At 37.0% G+C, this 26613-nt stretch overlaps 1 protein-coding gene across 5 annotated transcripts in view; it reads left to right on the top strand.

Annotated features, from left to right (window-relative positions):
- The first annotated feature begins 8674 nt into the window (after positions 1–8674).
- Positions 8675–26613, top strand: part of EPHA7 (EPH receptor A7) — a 171837-nt gene continuing 153898 nt past the window's right edge. Inside the window, exons 1-3 of one of the 5 annotated variants that reach the window (XM_043591954.1) lie at positions 8675–9052; positions 13595–13659; positions 17271–17940. In XM_043591954.1, coding sequence (XP_043447889.1) covers positions 8956–9052; positions 13595–13659; positions 17271–17940 — 832 coding nt within the window. In that variant the 5' untranslated portion in view covers positions 8675–8955. The remainder of the gene's footprint in view (positions 9053–13594; positions 13660–17270; positions 17941–26613) is intronic. The other 4 variants (XM_043591953.1, XM_043591952.1, XM_043591951.1 and 1 more) reach the window with 4 other exon arrangements.

Here is a 26613-nt window from a genome sequence, read left to right as displayed (position 1 = left end):
GGCAAAGGGCTAGGCTCTAAGACAGGAATCCCATTAAAGGGATGAGGTAGTGGGAAGTTTACTTAAGGGACTCATACTTATGGGCCAAGATAGGGATTTGAATACCAGATTTAGCAAACCAGATATAGACCGTGACTCAAGAATGAAACACTGGTTCTCTGAGTATATAACTCATTCTCCTTGAATTCTGCCTTCCTACGGTTAGTCTTAGTTTGGATAGAGACTAAGGTAAAAGCCAACTTGTTTTTACTGGGTGAAGAGAAATATACAAAGTCTCTGAGTCAAGTAGATCTTAGAAATGATACATTATATGTGGGTCCGAATAGGTGAATATTTCCGGATCTGTGTTTACTATTCCAATCAGATATCTTTAAATAAATAAATGTGGCAAGTAAATGTGACATTTACTTTTAACATTGGGATATATGCCTTACAGTAAGAGGCTTTGAAAACATTTTAATTTTGAATAACATATTGCTGGAGAATATATTTCGTGCTAAACTATAAAATACGAGAAAATCAATTATTTTTCACAGTTGTACAAAAATATATACTACCATATTCAAATTTCATATATAACTTTAAAGATCTTTATACACATATCTCTAACACTAAAATTTATATGAATTTGGGGCTCCTGGGAGGCTCAGTTGGTTAAGTGTCAGACTCTTGGTCAGAGTTGAAACTCTGGTCATGATCTAATGGTTCTTGAGTTTGAGCCCTGCATTGGGCTCTGTGCTGCCAGTGGGGTGCCTGCTTGAGAGTCTCTCTCTCTCCCACTGTCTCTCTCCTTCCTGCTCACAAACTCTCTCTCTCTCAAAAAATAAAAAGAAAATAAACTTTAAAATTTATATAAAATTTATACTTTTATTAATGAGTCAAAAATGGATCTTTGTTTTTTAGCCTTAAACTTTATAAAAGACATTTAAATGGGTGAATACAGAGTATATTTTTAAAAATATTCATTATATTTTGAGATATTGGAATACATAGAACTCTAACATCAATCCTAAGCTTGTAACTGCATTTTTTTTTTCTTTTTCATTCAGTATCTTTACCATCATGTTGTATAGCCTTGGGAACAAGTACAACCAGTTGAATCACAGCTGTTATTCTGTAAAATGGATACAATTACTTTTTATTTGAAATGTGATGGGGCACCTGGGTGGCTCAGTCACTTAAGAGGCTTAAGCATCTGACTCATTTTATTTATTTATTTATTTATTTATTTATTTATTTATTTTCTTATTTACTTATTAATTTACTTAGAGAATGCAGGTGAGCAGGGAAGGGGAAGAGAGAGAGAGTGAGAGAATATCTCAAGCAGGCTCTACACTGAGTTAGTGTGATCCCCGAGGCAGGGCTCAAACCCACAAACCGTGAGATCATAACTTAAGCTGAAATCAAGAGTTGGAATTTCAACTGACTGAGCTACCCAGGCATCACAAGCATCTGGCTCTTTTTTTTTTTTTTCAAATTTTTTTTTCAACGTTTTTTATATATTTTTGGGACAGAGAGAGACAGAGCATGAACGGGGGAGAGGCAGAGAGAGAGGGAGACACAGAATCGGAAACAGGCTCCAGGCCCTGAGCCATCAGCCCAGAGCCTGATGCGGGGCTCGAACTCACGGACCGCGAGATCGTGACCTGGCTGAAGTCGGACGCTTAACCGACTGCGCCACCCAGGCGCCCCATACAAGCATCTGGCTCTTGATCTCGGGTCAGGTCATGATTGCAGGGTTCATGAGATCAAGCCCTGCGTGGGGCTCTGCACTGACAGTGCGGAGCCTGCTTGGGATATTCTCTTTCCCTCTCTTTCTGCCCCTTCCCCACCCATGCTAGCTCTCTCTCTCTCTGTTCCTCTCTCTCAAAATAAATAAATAAAATTAAAAAAAAATTGATAGTCTACTGGGCAGTTTCCCAAAAGTACCTGAGGACATGCCCATTATTATAGTGTCTTTATTCAAATGTAGAAGGTAATTGTTTCCTCAAAAGTTTAGCTCAAGGTATATGTAGACATAAATTGTTAAAATGAATACAGAGACGTGATAGTATAGAAATACTAGATCCAAGCTGAGATCTCACAAAGGGTACTGTCCTTCTTTACTGGAATGCAGGATACTTTATTCAGTCCCTGTGCTTGTGAGGTAGATAAAGTAGGTCTTTTATGGTTATCATCTATCCTTAAATGAGTCAACCTTCTGCCATGTTTTTTACATATTTAGTTTTTACAGACTTTGCTACCAGAGCTTGCTTGTTAAAAGACTCGGAAGAGAGTGACTATCAGATATTAAAATACTTAATTAAACTGAGATTGACCTCAGTCATTTCATCAATCTAAAATCAACTAAAGAGTGTGTCAGGTGAACGCTACAGCTTTAGCTAAAGCAATGCATCTATAAAACCAAACAATGATAATAATAGTCCCATAGAATCTGAGATGGAGTATAAATTGTCATGAAAACTTTCTATCTGATCTAAGTGCAGAGGGAGGAAAATGAAACAACTTCGGATAAGTTAGATGTTAAAATCATCATGCACACTGAATCATCTTGCAGTGTATGGTCAATAGTGTGATTATGAAGACATCATCACTGTTGACATGGTTGAAATCAACACTGAGAAGACTAGCTAGTTACCTATATCTCTAAACATATGATCTCCTTATGTGTAAAAGGAAACTTGAGTCATAAAGGAATCCTGTTGATGATATTAGGTCTCTTGAGTATTGGGTTATGCTTTATTCACCTGTATATGCCCTCCCTGTGCATTTCTAAATATTTAATATATACATGAAAATCCTGTTTTTTAAAGTAAGCTGTAGGCCCAATGTGGGGTTAAACTCATAACCCCAAGATCAAGAGTCACATGCTCTACCGAAGGAGCCAACCAGGCACCCTGAATATCCTATTTTTTAATTGAGGTATCTGTCAGCATTCCCTCTCTGAAATATTATGCTATTTAGATTATGAATCTGTAATCAATTCAATCCACATAATTAAGGAGTAATGTACTCACTTATCTCTTTTAAGTTGGCTTTTCCAACTTGAAAGGAAATCTAGCATCTCCTTCTTGAGGATTTCTCTTCTCCATAAATAAGAACTCCTAGAAATTCAGTCCAAAGGGATGAGATTTTTTCCAAATGGGTAGTATGTTCAGTCTAATTTATTTTCATTATTGCTATACTATATAACTTTTAAAATCTGGCTTTACAGAGAATAGGTAATGATGCCTTACTTTACAGAACCTTCTCAGTTATGTTATTCCATATTTGAGTTACAAGGGTATGATCTTTTTGTCCATACTTACATAATTAGTACAAACACCACATCTGGGATGCTGGGTTCAGAGGGCTTTTGAGAGTCAGGCATGTGTCTTCACCTAGCATATATGAGACTAGAACTTTCTTTTCCTCACAATGAGCACTTCTTTGGTGTACTCCAGATCATTTCCCCCTTAGTTAGAACCATCCTAACATTTCAGAGCTTCTAATTTTGTTGAAACTCAAATGGGATTGGATTGGAGACTTATGATATCTCTCCTCTCAGGAGGATAGTTGTTTCATACAAATTTTCCCTCTTTCCACACAGAGAACAACACTGCACATCAAGGGGTTAGTATAAGGTGCCCTCTTCATCAGTATACACAATTTCACCCTTAGTCAGTGCAGAGAATACCCAGTTTTATAATTTTATAGGTTGGGGATACTGTTCATGTATTTTTTTTCTCTCTCAACATAGAAACTCTATTTCTAAATTACTTCGATACATAGAAACTCCTACTGTTCAGACCTTTTATTAGACCTCCTTGAGAGTAGCCAGGCAAATTTTGAGGGAATTTCATTTGTAGTATCAACCACGGCAGAAGGCTAGGGTGAGAAATGGTCTCTAAAATGCTCCTCGAACTAAAGAGTTCTAAGAACTTACGGGACCCTTAAAACTCAGACTATCAAGTCCAAGAAAACACTCAATCCCAGTCTGGCCCTATTTCCCAAGAAAAAGACTTTTTGGGAGCTAAGTGGGTGGAGAATAAGAAAGAGAATAGTGGAGGTCTATCTGGAGACTCAGAGTTCCTCAGATGTTAAGTTTTAAAAAACTGGAGTTAGATTTTGTGCAATACAATTCACCTTCTATGGTACTTTTGGAGCCCCTTCCGTTAACTTGGTCTCTATAGACTGAAAGAGGTCACAGAACATCTCACAAATTTTTATGAAGGCTTTCAGTCTGCTGGCATAGGTACAAACAGAATAAGAAACTCAAAAATGCCAGTGGGGCAAATATATATTAATTGTATCTATATAAAACTATATAGATATAAATACATATAATTATATATTTAATTTCATAATTACCTTGTCCTTATTCAGTGTGGACTTGATTGGCCAGAACACCCAGAGATCCTGGTGCCCCCTGGTGGTCACTGAATTGTCACAGATTTCCTCGACACCTAAAATACAAGGGTTTTAAAGAGCTAATAAATTGCAAGATGAGAAACTACGAAAGCATGTAGAAGTAATTTGAATAATTTACGCTAGTTCTATCTATCAGTGCATTTGACTTATGGCAAAATAAAATATAACTAAAAGAAAGGAAGAACCTCTTCAGGCAAAATCAAATTAAAAAAAAAATAAATTCATCTGAAGAGTAATGGACATGTGTTAAGTGATTGTGAGTATAATGTGACACATTCCTCTGATATATTCACTAGTTCCTTTAATATTGGTCAAATAATAGAAGTTATTTGATTCAACACTTTGAATATTATAAATGGTTAGGAAATTTCCGAGTGACACCTTAGCAGTATTCAACCGGACTCTTATAATTTTGATATAATTTTTTAAATTTGTTAATCTGTCTTAAATTAACTCACTCATCGCAGTTAAAGAATTATATTTGTTGTTTTCCATGACAGTATCAATGTATCTGACCTTGCAAAAATGAATGAACTTTTTATAAAGTCTCAAAATGTAGACTTGACTTGTAATTTGATTCCTGACCTCTGACTTCCTATACTGTTGGCTAAATCTGAGGCTTACAAGAATAGGTGAAACTATGAGTATGTGTTTTATGAGCCTATGAGCCTGGTTTATGTACATTTTTTACATTGGACTGCAAGTAAATATTTTATATTCACTACATAAATCATGCTAATGTAAATATGTAAATGATTTTCCTGCACAGTGGAAAGATTGTTTACATTTTGACTGAAATCACAAATAGAGAACCCAATTTTCTATAATATCTATTAACTGAGACATAATGTTTCTTTTCTGTTTATAATCAGTTTCTTCTGCACAGTACCTTTTCTAATTCAGTTTAAATTACCCCTTTTTCTGTGATGAACTTGCATTTTCACATTTACCAGCTGTGAATGCATTTAGACAGTAAGTGCAAAAGTAGTAGGTTCAGAAACAGCCCTTTGATTTCATTGTTGTTGTTAACTATTTAGTTTGGCAGCCTTGGATTTGTAACATACCGAAGTCTCAGATTATACTTTATCCTCTAAAGGCATGTTTACCATACGCATGTGAGCATGTGCACGCACACACGCACAAAATGGCTTTTTATTTGAAAATTCATGGAACTTATTCCCTGAAGTCATTATAATTTACTCTTAAGTTACTATTTCTCTATTAACATCATAGAATACCTCCCAGAGATAAAAGTGACATGAATATTAGTATTGAAGCATGTTAAAAAAGAGATAAGAGCTGTACCCTCATTTGGAATGTGTATCTTGAATTTGTACATTTATTTTCATATATGTACATTTATGTGTGATTATTATTAGTTGGATAAAAATATGGTGCATAAAAATTGGGTATATCTTCTTTGCATCTGAAAAGAGGTATTTTTCACCTTTCTACTATACATTTATAATAGCTGTTTCAAAAGAGGAGATATAAATGGAAATTATTTCCTTTTTTCCCCTTTTATTTCAAATTAGCTAAATATATGTAGGCTACTCTATCAACTACATTACACAATGAATACACAAAAATAAAAAAAATAGTTTTCAGAATTTCTGCTTTGGCTCACATGTATTGATTGTACACATCATTTGGTATTGCCCAGAAAAATGATTTGTTTTCTAATTCATTTTACATACACACATCCATATACTTTCCTAAAAAATGTTGTAGAAATAATATGAAAAATCACAGATATGAAGCTAAAATAAACCATTTTTAAAGTGATAGAACGAAATTCACTATTTAGTGTTATTTTAAAATAGGAAAGTTTTGCGAACTGATTATTTTTTATTTCAATGGTTTCATGTACAAATAGGTTTATGTGCTTTGCTGTTAGCCAAATAGAGTCTATTAACAACTTAAATACTAAAATAAATGCTGTATAATACTGCATAATGAACATTCTTTTGTTGACTAAGTTATTTACTTTTATTTAAATGTTATGACTTCTTTACCAATATACCTAACTACAAAAGAAAGAAGGCTGGTAAACCTAAAAATGAGTATCACTGTGCAATCCTGCAGGGAAAACTGTCAGCAGCCTGGCACATGTGCATTTAATGTGAAGCCTCTTGTCTCTAAAAATAAAAGCAAGGCTGCACATACCCCTATGTCTGACAGACAGAAGGGACACAACAAGGGGACTCCCTATACCACCTACACTCATCAGAGTGAAGGATGTTACTTCTTTAGTTTCCTGGTTTAATGGAAAGTTATTTGTATTCACATCACTGAGTATTAGTCATTCAATAGATGAAAGGAATATTTTAAACTTTAAAGGCTACCTTGGTGTCACTGTAAGAAGTGGGGATGAGACCCTGGAGAAAGTGCTGAGATCTTGTAAAATTATTTTAGTTATTAGAAGTGGATTAATATTTGTGGCTTTGTGGTTCTGAGATTAATAGTTTTATAGTGTATGTGTACAGATTTATGTTTTTAATTGTTTTACCTTACAATTTTTACTCTAAAGCATATGTTTGTGTAAATACCATTTGATCTTCTCTGTAACAAGTGCACTCTACATTTTTTTTTTATTTTGGTCTCTTTTCAAGGTTAATATATTAAGCAGTTTACATTTTCTATGCATCCTTTAAAGGGCACTTAAGATGCTTTTAGATATGATTTCTAAAATATGTAATAGGCATAATGGCTAGGAACAAGTAACATTTAAGAAATAAACTACAGAAACAAAGAGAAGTTAGAGAAGGAAATTTCATTTCTTTCTTCTTTGTAATTGCATTAGGCAAGTTAAAACTACAGGAGACAATTTACCAAAAAATAAAACTTAAAAATCTGGGGATGTGTCATCTCTGAGAATTCTTTGCTGTAATACCAGAAACAGCTCAATTTACTTTATATTTCTGTATAGAAAGAATAGGAAAAGTTTGGAGTCTTAGGCGAGATCAAACTTTGTGCCTATCATAAATAAAGGCAAATCATGAATGACAGATTTTTAAAAAAGGATTAAAAGGACAAGAAAACACTGAACTCATCTTAAACATGTGATCAGGTTACTCTGTCGTGACATTTGAAATTGATGATTTGGCAGTTAAGTTTTTAAAGTTCTTCCTCTTATATCACCCACCCCTTGAATTGCAAAGTGTCTGAGAAACTGCCTAACGGTGAACGGATTTCTCTACGATGTCGTCCTTGCTATTTTAGTTGGATGAATTCAACTGGGGATGTTGGTTGTACTTTTTATTCTCACTTTCCCTTGAAAGCAGTTTCCCTTGAAAGATTGAATAATAATAACCATAAAATTGAATAATTATTGGAAAGTACCAATTTGCGAAAGAGGTCTTGCTTTATTAATTTAATACGTGGCAACATTCTTCAAATTTAAGTGTAATTTATGCAGCGAAATGGGAAACGATCAAAATGGGGCAATCCAAATAAAACCTTAGAAAATGATAAAACATATAAAAAAAGTGATACGGAACCTTCCAAAGGTTCTTAGTGTCCTACTTCACCAAACAAACTATTGTGAGATGAATGGGCGGGGGTGAGGAGGGCACCTAAAACAAAAGACTTCCTTTCTCCACTCCCTTTTCCTCTGTTTCTTTTGCCAGAGCTTGTTGCAAACTCTTGGAAACATTGTTTGAACATAATACATTTGGATACTTTTATTCTTCCAGGGACTGTGCCGGGTGGTGCCTAGAGCTGACTGCTGTTGAGTAACAGAAAAAGAGACGTATAAACCCTTCAAGAAATGAAAAGAACAAAGTTACCCGACCCGAGAAGGTTTTGAGTAACAAAAAAGTAAAAGGCACTTTACTTAAAGGCACAGCTTATTTCACTTTCCTGGCTCCGTGCTTGGTAGCTGAGAGATGGCTTGCATTGCCTCCGGTTTCTAAAAGACCACAAGGAGTACCGCTATACGTTACAGGGCTCTAAGTTGGGAGCGTTATTCTCGGATTGATTCTGCTCCACGAAAGCAGTGATTGCTAAAAGCCGAGTGCCCACAGCAGCACGCACCTCGGCTGCCTTTCGCGTCCTCCCTTTCAGAGCATCCAGAGAAAGCTGGGAGCTCAGAACCTGGAGGGAATCCTGGACCGGCAACCTGACTCCGCTCGCTGCCGATTGGCCCGCGCCCCGAAGCCCGCCCCCGCGGCCGGGGCGGCCTTTGCACCAGGACCCGCCCCTCGGCCCTGGGAATCGCCGCCTGGCAGGCCGGCTGTGCCTGCCAGTCAGCCCGAGTGGCGGAGGCTCTCTGCTCGGAGCTCCGCCCCCTCCCCCCTAATTGATATTATTGGAGTGTGGAGCAAGCGGCCGGTCTGCAGTCGGAGACTTGCAGGCAGCAAACACGGTGCGAACGAACAGGAGGGGGAAAAAATTAAAAAAAAAGCTAAACGTGGAGCAGCCGGCCGGAGATCGAGCAGGAGAATCGATGCGAAAAGCGCAATAAAAAAGAACCCACTTCGGAGCAAACAGCATTTAAAAAGCTACGACTCAACTGAAACCTAAAATAAAACCTGCTCATGCACCATGGTTTTTCAAACTCGGCACCCTTCATGGATTATTTTATGCTACATCTGGCTGCTCCGCTTTGCACATACCGGGGAAGCGCAGGCTGCAAAGGAAGGTAAGGTGATGGGAAAGCAAAGTTTGTTCTGACTTATTTATTTAGCTGTCTACCTGCATGAGCCGGCTCGTCCGCGGGGCTGCCGGCCGCGCCTCCGGCGCGGGGCGACCCTCCCCCGCCAGCTCCCCGCCCCCTCACCGCTCCGGCTGCTCCCGGCCGGCGAGCGGCAAGCGGGGCCACTCCGAACCGCCTTCAGCCCCTCGCCCGGGGCCGTCCGCCCGACGGGAGTGGGATTTCTGGCGCAGGCAGTCCGGAGGGCGTGAGCAGCAACGCAGAGCGGCGGGGTGGAGTGGGGTGGTGGGGGGGATGACCAGCGAGCTCATCCTCTAGGATCCCAGGCGGGTCAGATCTCTTCCTCTAGAGCTCTGCTCTTCCTCCTCTCGGTGCTCGCCTCCGGTGGGGTAAGCTGCGGCCGGAGTTAGTCGGGGACTGGGGAGTGCAGCTTCTAGCGTCCTGGACAGCCCGGCGGCGAGCGGCTGGTGTCCCGAGCCTTCCCAGAGGGGCCGTGACTTGTGTGTGCTCCGAACGCTCGGGTTACTAATGAAGTGCTCACTGCGTCGGAGGAGGAGGCGCGGGCCTGCGGTTGGCGCTCGGCCGCCGGCGCGGAACAATAACGCCGCGGAGGTGAAGCGAGAGAGCGGTGCGCGCCCCGCGGCGGGGACGTCTCCATTCAGCGCGCGCGGCGCGCGGATCCTGGCGGCCGCGCGGACAGCCGGAGCCCATCTGGCTCGGCCGGGCCGGGGAGGCAGGGGACGGGCTGGGGCTGTGCAACTAACAAGATGCCGCCTGGGCGACTAGAAGTCCCCAGCATCTGCCCGGCAGTTGAGTCGGAGCGGTCAGACCTTGCGAAGGACCTGGACCCTGAAGGCTAGTTCTGGATGAAGAGAGCAGGTTTCATTTGGGCGGCCAGATACGCCTGTATATGGTTATTTATTTATTTATTTATTTATTTATTTATTTATTTATTTATTTATCTTCTCCTTTGAACCACTGACAAGGTAAAATACCTTTCGGTGCCTGTAGTTGGAGCTGGGGAAAAATAAATCCTCTCAATGGAAATGTCTTGCTTCTTGAGCAATGTCACAATCTCCCTCCTCCCCCCCCCCTTCCCTGGTCTTCCAGACTGTAAATCTAAGGTTGATTTCCCGATATTTAAAAGCAGAATACTAATAATTACTTGTCCCCGAAGTATGGAGAATGGAGGAATCCGTTATCAGATTTAGGTCATCGTGGCGATGCGGGGGTGGGGGGGGTGGGGGGGGTGGGGGAGGGGTTTGTGTTAGATACTGGTTCTTGCTTCGTCTATCCCTGAAAACTTAGTGATTTAGTGCTGCCTTTTTTTTTTTCATTCTTTTCGCTCACCCCTCTTCTTTCACTTAAACCACACCCCCCCACCCCAACGCCTTGTCCTACTTCTTGAGACAGCCTGACCTTCTGACCCCAGTTTCCACATCTGCAACCAGTGTTGACGCTGAACCCATTCACAGAAATTTTCAGAAAAAACCCGTGACTCTGGCTGTCGGTTACGCGTTAGCCTAGGAAGCGACGTCGGCCAGAAACACCCACCCATACACACACCAAAACGCACGTTTCTATTTGCACGACATTAGCTATTAGGAACATTCAGTCCTGGAACCTTGTACTGATTGCACCGGAATAGCGGGACCTGAGGAAAAGTTTGCACCGCCGCGGCGAAGCCGGGCGCGCAAGCTCACGCAGACCCGGCAGGAGTTTGAGCTATAAATAACTGCATCACTAGGGGGAGAGGTTCCTGCAGCCAGAATGTCTCGCTCGCTTGCTTTTCTCTTCTGGGTGCAAGATACGTGAAGAGGATTCTGATTCTAGGAGGCTGAATTCTTTAAATGCAGAAGCGAGAGGTTTAAAAGGTGGGCGGGAGGCCGAGTGCGCCCCGCTTCTCAGTGGTGACGCTCCCAGCACGCAGCGGCGATCGAGAGCTGCGGTTGTGGGAGCGAGCAAGCCCCGAGGGGCGCCGCGGCACCCAGGGGCGAGCGCTAGGAGCCGCGTCGCGCAGGTGCCAGGCCTCCCCAGGGGTGCCTGAGGGTGGCTGGAGGAAGATGAGGGACCTCCTTCCTCCACTTTCCTCAAACATACTCTCTGGGGAGGTCAGTTCCCGCTACTGGGAGCGCATGTATAAGTCAGAGTCTGACGCTTGGAGGCGAAGTGCAGCTGCTGTTTTTCCTCTTCGTAAATGCCGCTGCCGCCGTCTCTCTCTCAGAGGAGACGCTTCCCGAAAGCCTCTCTCCTCCTCCCGGCTCCTTCTGGAGCTAGGGCGCCACCGGCTCCCTAGAGTGTCCAGGTCTGGCGGAGGCGTAATGGATGCTCGGCGCGGCGGGCGCGCTGGTCTGGCAGCCCCTGCCCCGCCCCACCCCGCCGGGGGCCCCGCCCCGGCCGCCGCCGCCGCTGCCGCTGCCCGCGCGACCGGTGGCTGGCTCGGCCCGGGCGCGCCCTGCGTCTTGCCCCTTGCTTTTACCCCCAGCGCGGCAGGGCGCGGAGTCCCCGAGCCTGGGCGCCCCACGTCCGGGTCAGCAGCCCGGCGACGCCTCCGTGGGCGTGAGGGGAGGATGGCTCTCTGTGCTCCGAGCTGGAAGGCAAAAGCGCGCACTTGCGAGTTTGTCCAGAGAGTGGACGACGCCGAGACACTGATCACTTTAGAGCTGCTTCTGATTAAGCGCTCAGGGGCTGGATTCGGTTTTGTTTTTATTTGTTAGTTTGTTTCCCTCTTAACTTGTTTGCGGCCACCATCCCTCCGTAGTCCCCGGTCCCCACCGCAGGCTGTGCTGAGGGGTAACAGAACCGCAGTAAACAATCATCACATTGCTTGTTTCACTCTCCAGAATGACTCTCGAAGGTCACCTGGGTTTAAAATCCACTTGTCTCTTGTCAGTGCAGAAGACAAAAATAATAGTGATAATAAATCATCTCAAAAGGAACCCGGAGCCCATGTTTGGTTGTGCTTCGTCTCTGTTGCTGAGGATAAAAACAAAATAAACTTTAAAAATTACTTTATATAAATTTACTAGTCCAACGATTTATTGATGTTCCAAGTGCGAAATACAACTGGGTATTTTGAAAGTGTGTTTTTCCCCCCTTATCTGAAAGAGAGTCAAGTGTTTGTGACCGACGTTTGTGCTTTCATGGTCTTCCCAAGAGTCTTAAGTGTAAAACATTTTTGCAAAAAAGTATCTCTGTATCTTTCGGTTTTCAGTTGCAGAGAATAACCTTGACTAGAGTGAAGGAGTTGAGCACATAGTCAATGTGTTCCTTTGTTTTCTTAGCGTAGCAAATTTCCATTACCTTTGAAATATACTTTTTTCCCCCTCTAGTGATTATTTAAAAGTTCATATAAGCATGTATTTTATTTAATTCTAAGTTTTAACATTTTGCTGAGGTTGATGTTAAGCACATTTACAAACCTGGAAATATATTCAGTATTATTTCTGAACAAATTGATACATTTGTTAAAATGCTGTAGTCAGGAATATTTTTAAAGAGTAAAAACTCATAACTCTGAATCAGTTTGAGCAAAGAGTGAATGCGTTAGGAGGGTAATTGTCTTAAAAAGCAATAAACCATATTGAATTGGAAGTATGATATATATATATATATATATATATATATATATAACATTTTAATACATTACTTTATGTTGATACTACCAGGAGCATTTGTTTCACACATATAAATTTAAATGAATTGTTTATGCTTTTTGATGATATGAAAGTGGAATACAACTGTTTTTAAAAGTCAAGTCAGGAATAAAGTCAAGTCAGAGTTTAAATATACCATTTTGAGAATTAGCTAATGCTTTGAAATATTTGGAAATTAAAAAAAAATAGAAATATTGAAAACAGATGTTTGACTAACCCAGAAATATATCTTGTGAATAATGGGCGATTTATTTTCCTCATGATGACATTGCTTGATACAGTTTCCTGTTATATTAATTTTGGCTTAAGAGAAGACACTGTGTGTGGAAAAGTTTTTGAAAAATAAACTCCAATTCTCCAAGGCACAAGGAAAAACTTAGGGCAAATATCACAAATTAGTGACTGACTGAGGGCTAATAAGGAATTACATTTTATTATGTCCATGTCAATATACTTGACAAAATATGGAGTGCTCAATGGTTTATAAAATTCTTTATAATATGTAATTACTATGAAATCAATATACCTCATATCATTTTTTTATTCTTACTTTCATGCTCCTTTTCAGTTTTTAGATTTGTTGTAATATTTTAATTGAAAAACCCCAAACGTAAAATGGTGTTGTAACATCTTTTCTCCCTAAGAAAGGGGGATATACTGGTATCAGGTGGGTATTCAGGTCATCATTCATTCACATAGATAGCATTATAAATAATGTTATTTAGATAACATTATAGATAACATTATAAATAGATAACATTATAAATCTTAGATCATAAGTGATAATTATATAAAAATTAGATTCACTTTAATAACTCTTACAAATTTGTTTAAATTTTCATGTAACATTTGGAAATAAAACTTTCTTTTTCAGTACTACTGCTGGATTCTAAAGCACAACAAACAGAGTTGGAATGGATTTCTTCTCCACCCAATGGGGTAAGTGCATCTCCTCACAGAATACATATCACCATTTATTTTAGCAAGAAACACAACCTTCCCCTTCTCCCCCTGAATGGAATTATTCATGTTCTTCATATTTACACGGTTTTAATTCCAAGTATCTTGTTCAAAATTTTGTGGTATTACAATGAGACATTGAGTCCTTTCAGTAGGGAAGGTCTACTTAGTACTTGGAGAAATGGCTTAAAAAAAAATCTTATACCCATAATCTTTTGAGTTCTTATTGTGAGAGGAATTATATCTCAGTTTCCATGCTATAAATGCTAACTAATTACAGGGAACGTTTCTTTCACAAACTCACTTAAATCTCTTTAGTTGCTTTATACTTCTTAGTATAATCACTAGGTAGGTTGTATGTAGTTCTTTAAAACAGTATGTGATCTGTTTCTTCTTTTAAATAGTTTTAGCATCATTCAAAATATACCTTAAAAGATAACTAAAACTGTTATGTGCTCAATATTTTATGTTGGAATTTGGTGTAAAAATCCAAATTTTTATCATGTGCTCTCTGCTGTTATTAATCTGAAGTGATGGCAGAGCGTGTACATATTGTAGTAAAAATCTGCTATAACAAATATGAGGAAAAGGTGTACAATAAAAATCTATGAAAATATAAGTAAACCCTAAAAATATTCTGACCGTTGCATTTCACATATCTGGAAAGGTATATTACTTCCTTAAATTTAGCTCAACGTCTTTGTCTTTAGGTCTTATTTTAATTGTGAGAGAGAACACATACTTCATCCCTTATTGAAGGAAGAGGCTCTGAGAAATGAGAGTATGTAGCTCATTGTTACTTAAGTTGGTCTTTGGTACAGTAAGAAATCTGGAGTCAAAGAGCATGAAGTATAAGTGAGGATATAAAAAGTGTAACAGATTTTGCAAAGAGAAGAATGAAAGTCTAAAAGGGATTTTTGAGTATAAGAAGAACATAAAATCAACATGTCATGAACTGGAAGTCAGTTTAAGAATGCAAAATGTGAACACTGCCATTCTTAAAATATTCAGATTTTTCAGCAATTAATATTTGAGAGATTGTTTAAGATCATATTGCAGTTATCTGTATTGGTCAGATTAAAGTATGAAAAGTGACACATTTTACAGATTAAATATAAAAAGTGCACTGACTTTAAGGTAGGAATGTCATACTTTTCTTGTAACTGGAATAGTTTCCATGAGTAAAATAATACACATTATAGGAAGACATTCACAATAAAAAAGAAACACCTTTCTTACCAATGACAGATGTAGCACATTTTCTACCATCCATCAATTAAAACAAATAGAGATAGAAGATGGTTTTTATCTCTAAGGAGAAGTAAACTGATGTAGGATTGTAGTGATTATAGTATTTCATCAATGTAATATACAAAATGAAAAATTATGACTGTCTGTGTTCTCTTTGACTCAAATGGGCATTTTATCAGTCCAAAGTATCTTAACAGTTAACCCTACATATCTGTAGGAATCAATAGATAATATTAGGGAATGATGATTGACGATGTGTTTTATATATGAAATGGATTGGCTTGCATGTGATTAAATATCTAACAGGAAATAGTGTTATTAAAGTATGTTTCTAGAAAATACTTTCATGAGTATACCATAAAATACACTATCTGAACTAAGACTTCTTTCCCAGTGGTGTCATTTGTAGAAATGATTGTAGTCTCTTAGAAAAGAGAAAGAATAAAACAGGAGTTGTGTTAAATGCATTTGTGTAGTCTCACTATTTGCTATATATACAATAGTTGTCCTGAAATTTTCCCCTCTGGAATACATTTTTAAATAAAAATTAAAATTAACTTGGTTTCATAGGTCGTGAAATTGATTTTTCGTACATACAACAAAGTAATATGATTGTTCTTGAAGTTAGAAACAAGAAACGTTGAGACATATATACTTTTATAATAATTAGCCTTGGTTTCTTCAAGCCGGGGAATTGTTAAAAAGAGCACATTTATCTTTGGAGCTTTTGATTTCTTGGTAGGTATCACTATTAGCGTGACTTCTTTTAATAATTTCGATCTAACTAAGAGACTAAAATCTACCCATCCAAATGGATGAATTTAGGTATATTTGGCTAAGTGCCATTTAGACAGATTATAAGCAGCTAACTGAAACAAAGGGAAACATGCAATCATTAATAGTCAGAAACTCAAGTTGTGTTGAGTAAAACCTGCATGTGATAGTGGGTTCTTTGCTGCATTTGAGGAGCTTTGATACGTATAATAAGAATGTAGCAAATATATAATGTCATATAAGAAATTTCTGAATTCCAGTATTTTGTTGTCAGTCATAGTTTTCTGAAAAACAGTTTTAACAGTAGATATTAATATTTTAGAGTATTTTAATAAATTGATTCTCTGATCAAGTTTTACAAATAAAATTCATTGCTGCATGCTTATTAGTTTGTTTTCCTATCTGCTTTACTTGAAACGATGGGTTAAAAAGTGTATTGCTGTGTGACTTTGGATTCGAATACTAACATATTTTCATATTTAGCATTGTATAGTGGGGAAATGATAACAGGTAGATGATGATTTCACTATTATGGTAGCCTAAATATAAAGTGGTAAGTTTTGTAATAATGGTAAGAAAGGACATAATAAAACGGTCATTTTAGACTATTAAGACTGTTTTAAGTGCAATGAATTTATTTGCTAACGAGCAAATAGATAGTATCATACATGGCTTACTAATCTTTAAATTGTTGCAAACTCTTCTAAACTCATTATTTTCCCTTTTCATGAAAATATATATTTTCTGTAGTATATATTACATCAGCAGATGAATGGACATTTTTAAATGTGCTATTTTTCCTGTCATAAAGCCTATTACTGAAGTATGATCCAGCATGCTGATTTGCCATGTACATTTGATTGTCTATTGAAAGCAATTTATTTATAAAGATGAATCATGCTTTTTTAACTACTTATTTATAGTTGGGTGGCATATGTACAATATTATATATAACGCTGCAATAAATAAATAGCTATGTAAATGTTACTGCCTTATATCTCATTTTGAAAAGATTGTAGAAGATTTCACATTATGAATATCAACATGTTGTGGAATGCTTTTACATTGCAGAGCACTCTTGGCATTTTCTTCCCTGTGTTTTTAGGTACTCTAAGTTTAACATCAACACTTAAAATGTCAACTGAGTTCTCAAAAATTCTGCCATGTATCCATATGCATATGCATTAAATGGTAATTTAAGTAATTGTGTTGTGCGCTTAGTCTATAAAAATTATAATCTCAATGGAGACTATAGACATAAGCAAACACGTGAAAAAGAAACACTAATGCACCAGCAAGCAGATATTAAACAAAATGAAATATTTATTGTATGTGCAAACAACGCAAGCACCCTGAACGATGTTCAGCCACCGGATGAAGCTGAGCGGAGAGTCCTGTATTCTCAGGTTACAGTGTTTGCCAGGGCAAGAATCTACCTAACTCTTTCAAAGACCACCATTTGTGCTGTGCTAAAGGTTCCTGGTTTACTGTCAAAATAAACATGCTATTTTTATTATTATTATTATTTGCTGAATGACTGATAACCTTTTAAATGCATTTTACAGTGGGAGGAAATCAGCGGTTTGGACGAGAACTATACCCCGATCCGAACGTACCAGGTGTGCCAGGTCATGGAGCCCAACCAAAACAACTGGCTGCGGACTAACTGGATTTCGAAAGGCAATGCACAAAGGATTTTTGTAGAATTGAAATTTACCCTGAGGGATTGTAACAGTCTTCCTGGAGTACTGGGAACTTGCAAGGAAACCTTTAATTTGTACTATTATGAAACAGACTACGACACTGGCAGGAATATAAGAGAAAACCTCTATGTAAAAATAGACACCATTGCTGCAGATGAAAGTTTTACCCAGGGTGACCTTGGTGAAAGAAAGATGAAGCTTAACACTGAGGTGAGAGAGATTGGACCTTTGTCCAAAAAGGGATTCTATCTTGCCTTTCAGGATGTAGGGGCTTGCATAGCTTTGGTTTCTGTCAAAGTATACTACAAGAAGTGCTGGTCCATTATTGAGAATTTAGCTATCTTTCCAGATACAGTGACTGGTTCAGAATTTTCCTCTTTAGTCGAGGTTCGAGGGACATGTGTCAGCAGTGCAGAGGAAGAGGCGGAAAACTCCCCCAGGATGCACTGCAGTGCAGAAGGAGAATGGTTAGTGCCCATTGGAAAGTGTATCTGCAAAGCAGGCTACCAGCAGAAAGGGGACACTTGTGAACGTAAGTAATATGTGTTATTAAAATTCCACTTTGCCTTTTGTTCTATTTCAATATCAGAGCTTGTGAGTGATAATAGTTATTTAAACAAGTGAGTTTGCGCCACACCAGCCTTCCGATTCAGCAGATCTTAAGCAAAGTCACTACTGAACTATCAGTGATTTCCCCATAGTGATAGTTGCACTAATGGTATGCAATAAATATTGGCAATAATAGCATTTGTTGCTAAGGTTTAATTTGCCCTATGCTTGACCTAGAAATCAACAGTTGCACGTTGGTCTATGAGATTTAAGAGAGGAGACTGAGCAGAATGAGGTGTGATATTAATCAGGATTCAGTGATAGGGTATTGCTCCTATTTTGAAATCTGTATTGTCCGAACTTGTGAGTAGCAGAAGAAAGGACGTTAAGGGGGCTGCTAACAAGACCTCTACTGGCAGGGCACCTACAAATACATTTCTAAACTTTCAGAATATTTTTTTTATAAATACTAAAATTTTGATACAAAAATCATCAAATTTCACTTGATGAATCTCCGAGGTTACTTCTGCCAAAGCCGTGTTTCTTTTTTGGACTAAATAATAAAGCGAGTAGTTTCCTGATAAGTCATGTTATAATGGACCACATTTTTGTGGAAGTGGGCCAAAGTAAAGCTGTAGTTATTGTAATACCTCAGTTGGACGTTTTCTATGTTTTGAAACAATAACAGCATACAAATTAGTGAACCTTTTCCTTTGTTTTATAAAACTGGATTTTCTCTTCTTTAGTATTTTGTAGTCATCATAATTGGCCAGTATTTTTCTACTTAAAACTATGTCACATGGACCTTCAAAATTGACAGATACTTTTCCGTTTGTGGATATCCTAAATATATTCTATAGAAATGTTATATTATTTATGTATCTTTTAATTTATAAATTAGAAAACATAGTGCATACCCAGAAATAACTTTCTATATATTCTTTGTACTTCAAAGCCAACAACATAATTTTAATAATTGAAAATCCTAGTTAATTTAGAGGGGACTGGATCTAACAGTAGTAACTTGCTATGTGCAGGCACTCTTCCATGTGCTTTGTATACACTAGTTCATTTAATGAGATAGATTTCATTATCATGTCTGTTTTACAGAAAAACAAAATGGCACTATCAAGGGTAAATTGCTTGTTTGTTAGATACTTTAGGAGGTAGTATCTGTCTTAGCTTAGAATCAAATTCAAGGCATTCTGATTCCAGAGCCTAAGCTTTTAGCAACAATATTGACCTGGCTTCTAACACAAACCAAGGAGAATCCTCGCAAATATTCTGTTTCATTGCTGAACTCAGATGTCTTGCTCTTAATAATTTGGTATATAAATTATATTATTTCCCCATAAAATTCTCATGCTAATAGAATAATTAAAGAAATATAGTTTAAAAAAATATTTAGATCTGTGTTGTCCAGTACAGCCACACATGACTTTCAGGGTCTAAAAAATGGCTATTCTAAATTGAAATGTGCTATAAGTATAAAGTGCACCCTGGCTTTCACAGGCTTAGTATAAAAAAAATAAAAAGAATGTAACATATCATTAGTAATTTTTTATGTTGCTTACATATTAAAAGAATCATACTTTAGATATACTGGGTTAAATAAAGTGCAATATTAAAATTAATTTTAATTGTTTCTTTTTTCCTTTTTTTAATGTGACTACTAGAAATTAAAAAAATTCATACGTAGTTCGCATTATATTTCCTTTGGACACAATATTTAGATGGAGTAACTGAGCAAATATATTTTTCTATCCTGATTGAAGAGTTAAATACTTAATTGCTAGCATGTAAAACACCGAGGTCCCCAGCACTCAATTATCATCCATGATCTAGCTGATATTGTGAGGTGAACTCAAGGCAAAACAAACAGATGCTATAGGTTCAGGTCCTATAGACCAGTTTAGCAACTTCCTTTGATACCCTCCTGAAGGAGTCAAAAGTGTCTTACGATCTGTCCTCTTTCCCTATCCCTTACACTGGTAGAATTTCTTATTGAGGAGATCATTCTACAGGTTCCATACATGTGGGAATCAAAAACTGATGAGGATTCGTCAGTACTAGTAGGTGGAATGCTAACCACTGGGAAATTATAGAAATATTCCTAGTAAACTAATCATTTCAGTGAAAGGCAGTGTTCTTATCGACTGGAAGTTAACAACAATTACTTAAAAATAACTTTAATAAGAAAATTTAAGATTATTGTAGTTTAGCTGTAAAAGCAGCCACTTTGAGTAGTTATACAGATTATGATGGATGTGAAAGTGGAATATAAACTTTTGCGCAATTAAAAACGGGAAACATAATAGAACAGGAATATATTTATAAATGCCCAATTAAATTTGTCTAGGAAAAATCTAGGAAACAACATTATAGTTCTGCTCTTTTAAGGCTTAAAGATTTTTAGAGAAAATTATTGTATTTTTTGAATCATTTTGTGTAATTTAACTCAAATGATTTCTGCATGCATTTATTTGTGAAAAACAAACAGGAACTGTTTGATTTCTATACTTAAGAATATAGGATTTAGTAAGAAAAGGAGTCTTTAACTCCAATAAAGACATTTACCATGACGAAAACACTTCCAATTTCTTCCAAATCGGCAAAATAATATCATTAAATGTGGTACTATTAAAAATTATTCATATTTATTTATTTTGGTTTCAAGAATTGGAGCCACATTTGAGTACCAAAATCATTGTCACCTGCAAACCACACTAAGGTAATTGAAATAAAGTAAAATTACTTCACTGTCATCTACATTAATCGTGCATTGGAATAGGTGGAATTAGGTATTAAAATGAAGAGTTCATTAAAAAAAATGTGATTAGTTAAGATGCCTCCTTATGGTTCAGTTGAAAGTGTATGTGCGCACCGTTGTGAGTCAAGTAAATTGTTTACCACATAGCTTTCTTAATTTTTAACCTTGGTGATGTTGACAAAGGAATTAAAGACCTTATACTTAACTATGCCACTATGTTCATTTGCAAAAACACTTCCCTTCTTGGCATAATTCCAGTGCATTGCTGTGAGAGTACTTGCCGCTGGACTCAATCCAGGCCTGCCTTTATAGTATTTCTCCTGTTTCCTTTCAGTGATCCTGTTAAGAGTTTGGAAACAAATTCCAGTTCCATATTGAGAAAAACTGAAGTGTTTGGGAGAGGATGCTAGTGGGTCCCTAGCCAAATGAGGGTAGTTAGCCACTTAAAGGCGAGTTTATCAAGGCACTTGGTAGAGTGGAAGTCCATGGTGATATTTGTTAGAGTATAATTTGCAGTACGAACAACTGTGAAAACTGATCACAGTTTGGATCTGTTGATGTAGAGCTTTTTCTTCTTCTTCATGATTTTGAAAAAAAGAACTCTATTTTGGGAACCACTAGTTTCTCAATCATACTAATATATGGAAAACTTCTAATTCTTCGTGATAATGTTATTATGAAGACATCTCTTCAGTTGGTCAGCAAGCTTTTATTGTCAAAAAATCATTTAAAAGAAATTTACCATGACTTGTCACAACCTCTATGCAAACTAGAAGATTATATTATATTTTACATATATAAATATATTCAGAAGACTAATAAATTATATTCTGAAACATATTTTGAAATTTTTGGAACTTTTGTATAATTTGATTTCATTTAAAAAGTAGAACAGTATTTGTCAAAGTGTGGAGTGTAGTATTATAACTTGGATTTGTATGGGCGATGGGCAGTTTACAATGAACAATCATGTTCATTTTACTGTTTAGCTCTTATCACATTACTGAGTGGTGGAAAGTATTATTTTTTCTCTCTTTTAACATATGAAGGAACTGAAATTCAGGGATATTACTATGTGAGAAAATTGGGTAACAATCCAGTAACCTGTTTATCAGTTCAAGGCTTTTTTTTTCCGCTATACCATGCTGCATACTAAAAATTTGTCCTGGGATTAAGCCAGTGGATTTTAGTTACTAAAGAAATGGTAGAACTATTCTAAGTAAGGTGACCATATGTCTAGTTTGCCCGGGATGATTGTTCTATTAACACTGCTTCTCTTTTGCTTTCAAAAGTGTGATGAAATGATAAACTCTGATAAACTACACGGTCACCCTAATTGGAAAAAAATCAATGGATGTAATGCAGTTTACAGGCACCTATATCAGATCATAGAGATGTAATCTACTTGCATTATTTTTATATTGCTTAATTTTGATTTTCTAAATTAACCCAAAAATTTAAGCACTGCCTTTAATGATTCTAATGGAAAGGGGAATTCAAATAATTGTAGATTTCTAATTTTTATTATAGGGAATTTCCCTCATAGTTACTTCTTGGTATTTTATATTAATACGTTGATAGGTGTGTCATTATTTTATGAATGTATAATTTATGGGCATATAACATATCATTGAATAAATTAAAACATTTATTCAATTTGAAAGCATTGGTAATATTAAAATCTGTGTGTGTTGATTATATTTTTGAAATCCATGTGTTTTTTCCACAGAACAGTAGCATGTAATTTGTGCCATCCCTTTTCATGATAACAAATGAGGCTTTGTAATATATCGTGTTTATCATCAAATATATACAGAAAAGTGAGATACACTACAGGGTTAATAGCTCAGATGTAGAGTCACAGAGTTTTCAAATTCTTGCTCTACAACATACCAGGTGTGTAAACTAGGACAACCTCTGTAAGCCTTAATTTCCTTAAGTATAAAATGGGGCTAATAAAAATAGTTCCTCTTGCATAGAGTTCTTGTTAGAATTGAATGAAATAATGCACGTAGAAACCCTAAGAATAGTATCTGGGACACAGCAAATAATCAATGAATGCTTGCTATTATCTTGTTATTAATAATGCAACAAGGTGTTTGCTAAGTAAAGAAATCTCATGGCAATGAGTGAATGAGAATAGATCTCACAGGCCACAAGTAGTTAAATATCCTTTAAGCCAGTAATCTCATGCCTGGTAAATTACTGAAGGAGATATTTCAGTGAAAGAAAAGAATCTTTTACATAACCTCTTCTTCTTCCAGCCGTGTATATGATTTGAAATTAGAAATAACCTAAATGTCCAAAGTTAAGTGCATCACCTTGATTGAACTTAGTTCTTAAAATATCAGCAATGTGATGTAGGAATTTTAAATTACTCTCTATTAATAATTTTGAATGAAAAATAAAGAGTAAAATTTTGTAGACACTGACATTTAGAATATGCAAGATATGCATAGGGTAAAAAATAGATACAAGCATAAATAGCATAATCAATGTGTCAGACTGGTGGGCTCCTGGGTGATCTTTTGTTTTCTGCATTTTTAAATCATTTGGCACATTAACTTTTTTTTTTTTAACAGTTTTAAGTTATGTGTAACCTGGTATTTCATACAACAATACTTTGAATTGTGTCTTGAATATATGGGTTTTTTTTTTAACGTTTATTTATTTTTGAGACAGAGAGAGACAGAGCATGAACGGGGGAGGGACAGAGAGAGAGGGAGACACAGAATCAGAAGCAGGCTCCAGGCTCTGAGCCATCAGCCCAGAGCCCGACGCAGGGCTCGAACTCATGGACCGTGAGATCGTGACCTGAGCTGAAGTCGGACGCTTAACCGACTGAGCCACCCAGGCGCCCCGAATATATGGGTTTTTAAATTAAATTAGCATCTGTGTAAAATACAGGGCTCAGGTGATAGAGCAGTAGTAAATAGAAGACATAGTTTAAATAATTTAAAGGCATTCAAGGCATTCAACAAAAACAGGTAATAGATTTTGTTTGCTTTCTAGTTAATAGATGGCAAGAGCTTGTTTCAAGTGTTTCATATGTATTAATCCATTTAGTTTCAGAGAAAGATTTACTAGCTTATTTAATCCAGTAGGTAGGCACTGTTATCACCCTGTTTAAAGGACAAAAAATACTCCTACTGAAGTATTACATTATATACCTACGCTAAATTATATATATAAGATGCATATATATACAAGATACATATATGTACGGTTACATATACATATGATATATACATGCAAACACACACACACACACACACACACACACACACACACACACACACACTTTTATGTAAGGAAACCAAAGCACAGGGAGAAGTGCTTTAAGTATCCATAACCTCAGAGTTGTAGCCTGCTGTTGACCAAGGTGGTCTGGTTCTGGAATCCTTGCCCCTCACCAATATAGTCCCTACCTCTTTACAGATGGGCAGTTAATCTATCACAAAGTCTTTTTATAAAAATAAACATTCTTCCAGTATATTGAAAGGTGCTACAAATCTGAACATTTTCTTTTGTTTATAATTTCAAAATATTTAATATCTCTGTCTTTCCCAGTACACTAAATATATCATCTGCTTTGCCAATATCTTTTGTATCCCGGTTCTTTTTTTTTTTTTTTTTTTATGTAGCAGACAGGATGCACGTTTGTCAAGCACAACATAGATAGTGTTACTTTATTAATCAGAAAATTTCAGGCTTCTTATTACCAATAAAAAATTCCCTGTTTCCTATCCTGGCATTTAAGTCCTCCAACTTGACCCTAATCTTCTTTTTTAACATTTTCTCTCATATTTATTGTACTTAAAGCCCCTATTCCCCTGCCTGGAACTGGTCTGTCATTCTACAGATATTTTTATGATGCCCTATTATTTTAACATTTGGCCCCAAATAAACAGGAAAAAAAGTAAACTATCATGGCCTCTCACAATTACCTATTGTATCTCAATCCTGCACATTCCCGACTTCTTCAATGACCTCTGTCTCCCAAATTCTGATAGAGTTACTGGTAGTGACACTCTCCTGGGACTTACCTTGACTTCCTTCTTCTACCTGCAGTGCCACCTTCCTGTCTCAGCTCCTTGAAATTTTGCCTCTCCTTACAATTGCAAATTAAATGACTTATTCCCTGTTTGATCATCTCTTCTTGTGGATACTTATAAGTACTTTGCCCTTTCCCTATGGGAATCATCATAAGCAATCTGATTTTAATCCTTATTTGAAATTCCTTTTACAGCTTCTGAGCTTCTTAACAACCAAAACTTACTTAGCGTTTTCTACTACTGACCATAGTACCCAACTAGCTCAGTTCTTGTATCACCTTAGTCTTCCAATAAATGTCTGTCACCTTTCTTAAAGACTTAATCATACACTGCCCACTGCCAAGGCATATAGTTGTTGTTGTTTATTTCATATTCATGTCACTATTTAATTTCTTGTTGTATATGGCTAGCCCCTATGATTAGCCTTAAATCATATGAGTATGGAGGACTCTTTGTTATATTTTGTTCTCATAGCATATAGCAAGATGATATGCTAATAATTAGAAAACCTGAACAGAAGTCTGCTCCAGATATGGAATTTATTTCTCTGAAAATAATATATAACTATTTACATTTATTCATTGTCCTATTCCCATTCTGTCTTTGTCACTTTGTGTGTCTTTCAGTTTCTTTGTTTCCCTCCTCTAATGAAATGAAAGCCATTTCACCCTTGTTACTAATATCTATGTCTTGAGAAAGAGAGAATTCTATGAGCCTGGTAACATTTTCTAAAGTAAGAAGGTCTTGGGGTGCCTGGCTGGCTCAGTGGAAGAGTGTGCAACTCATGATCTTGGAGTTGTGAGTTCAAGCCCCACATTTGCTGTAGAGATTACTAAAAAAAAATAAATAGTCTTTAAAAAAATAAAGTAAGGTATTTTTTTTAAATGTTTTTACTTATTTTTGAAGGAGAGAGAGACAGAGTATGAGTGGGGGAGGGGCAGAGGGAGAGGGAGACGCAGAATGGGAAGCAGGCTCCGGGCTCTGATCTGTCAGCACAGAGCCGGACGCGGGGCTCGAACCCATGAACTGTGAGATCATGACCTGAGCCGAAGTCGGATGCTCAACCGACTGAGCCACCCAGGTGCCCCTAAAATAAGAAGGTCTTGAAGTATATTTATGTTTATCTTATATGGGAAAGTGACTTTTGTTATAAGATTATTTTTCTTCCAAATTATATATTTAAATATTATCTTACATTACAAAACCAAACCAAATAATAGAAACCTGAGACATCCATCCTTAAGCTAGTATTATACTGTATTCTATAAATCAGAAATTACATAAATTCAGTGTCATATCCAAATATATTTCTATTTGAGTTATAACTACATTACAATTTTTTTATACTCTTCAATTATTCACTGTCAGAAGCTTGTACTGCTTGTTTAAGGCATTTTTTGAATAGGTTAACGTGCATAGATCTGGAATGAATGCCATCTCTTTGCTCCTCTCCCACAGGGCCTTTTTATAGAGTAGCTACTGTTACTAGTTTCTTCCGTCCTTTACAGAGATATTTGCTCATAATTCTTTAAAGATATGGAAAAATATCATTATCGTAGTTAAATTAGAGTCATATTGCAATTTCTTACTAGGACTTTGTAGACTTCACTTAAAATTATACCGCTTTTTACTCGTCTTCAGTCATCTTTGTACGTGCCCACTGTGCATTGAACATGGTAAGTATTCAATAAATAAAGGACAGGCAGAAGGAAGATGTGAAGTGAGGAAAAAATAAGGAAGGAAGGAAATCTGAAATTAATGTACAGGATTTATCTTGTTATGATTGATATGACTTCAGAACATTTCTAATTGTCCTAACTTTGGCAAGTAT

The sequence above is a fragment of the Prionailurus bengalensis genome, chromosome B2, assembly GCF_016509475.1.
Source record: "Prionailurus bengalensis isolate Pbe53 chromosome B2, Fcat_Pben_1.1_paternal_pri, whole genome shotgun sequence".
Taxonomy (NCBI): domain Eukaryota; kingdom Metazoa; phylum Chordata; class Mammalia; order Carnivora; family Felidae; genus Prionailurus; species Prionailurus bengalensis.
This window is presented reverse-complemented; position numbering and strand designations above follow the sequence as displayed.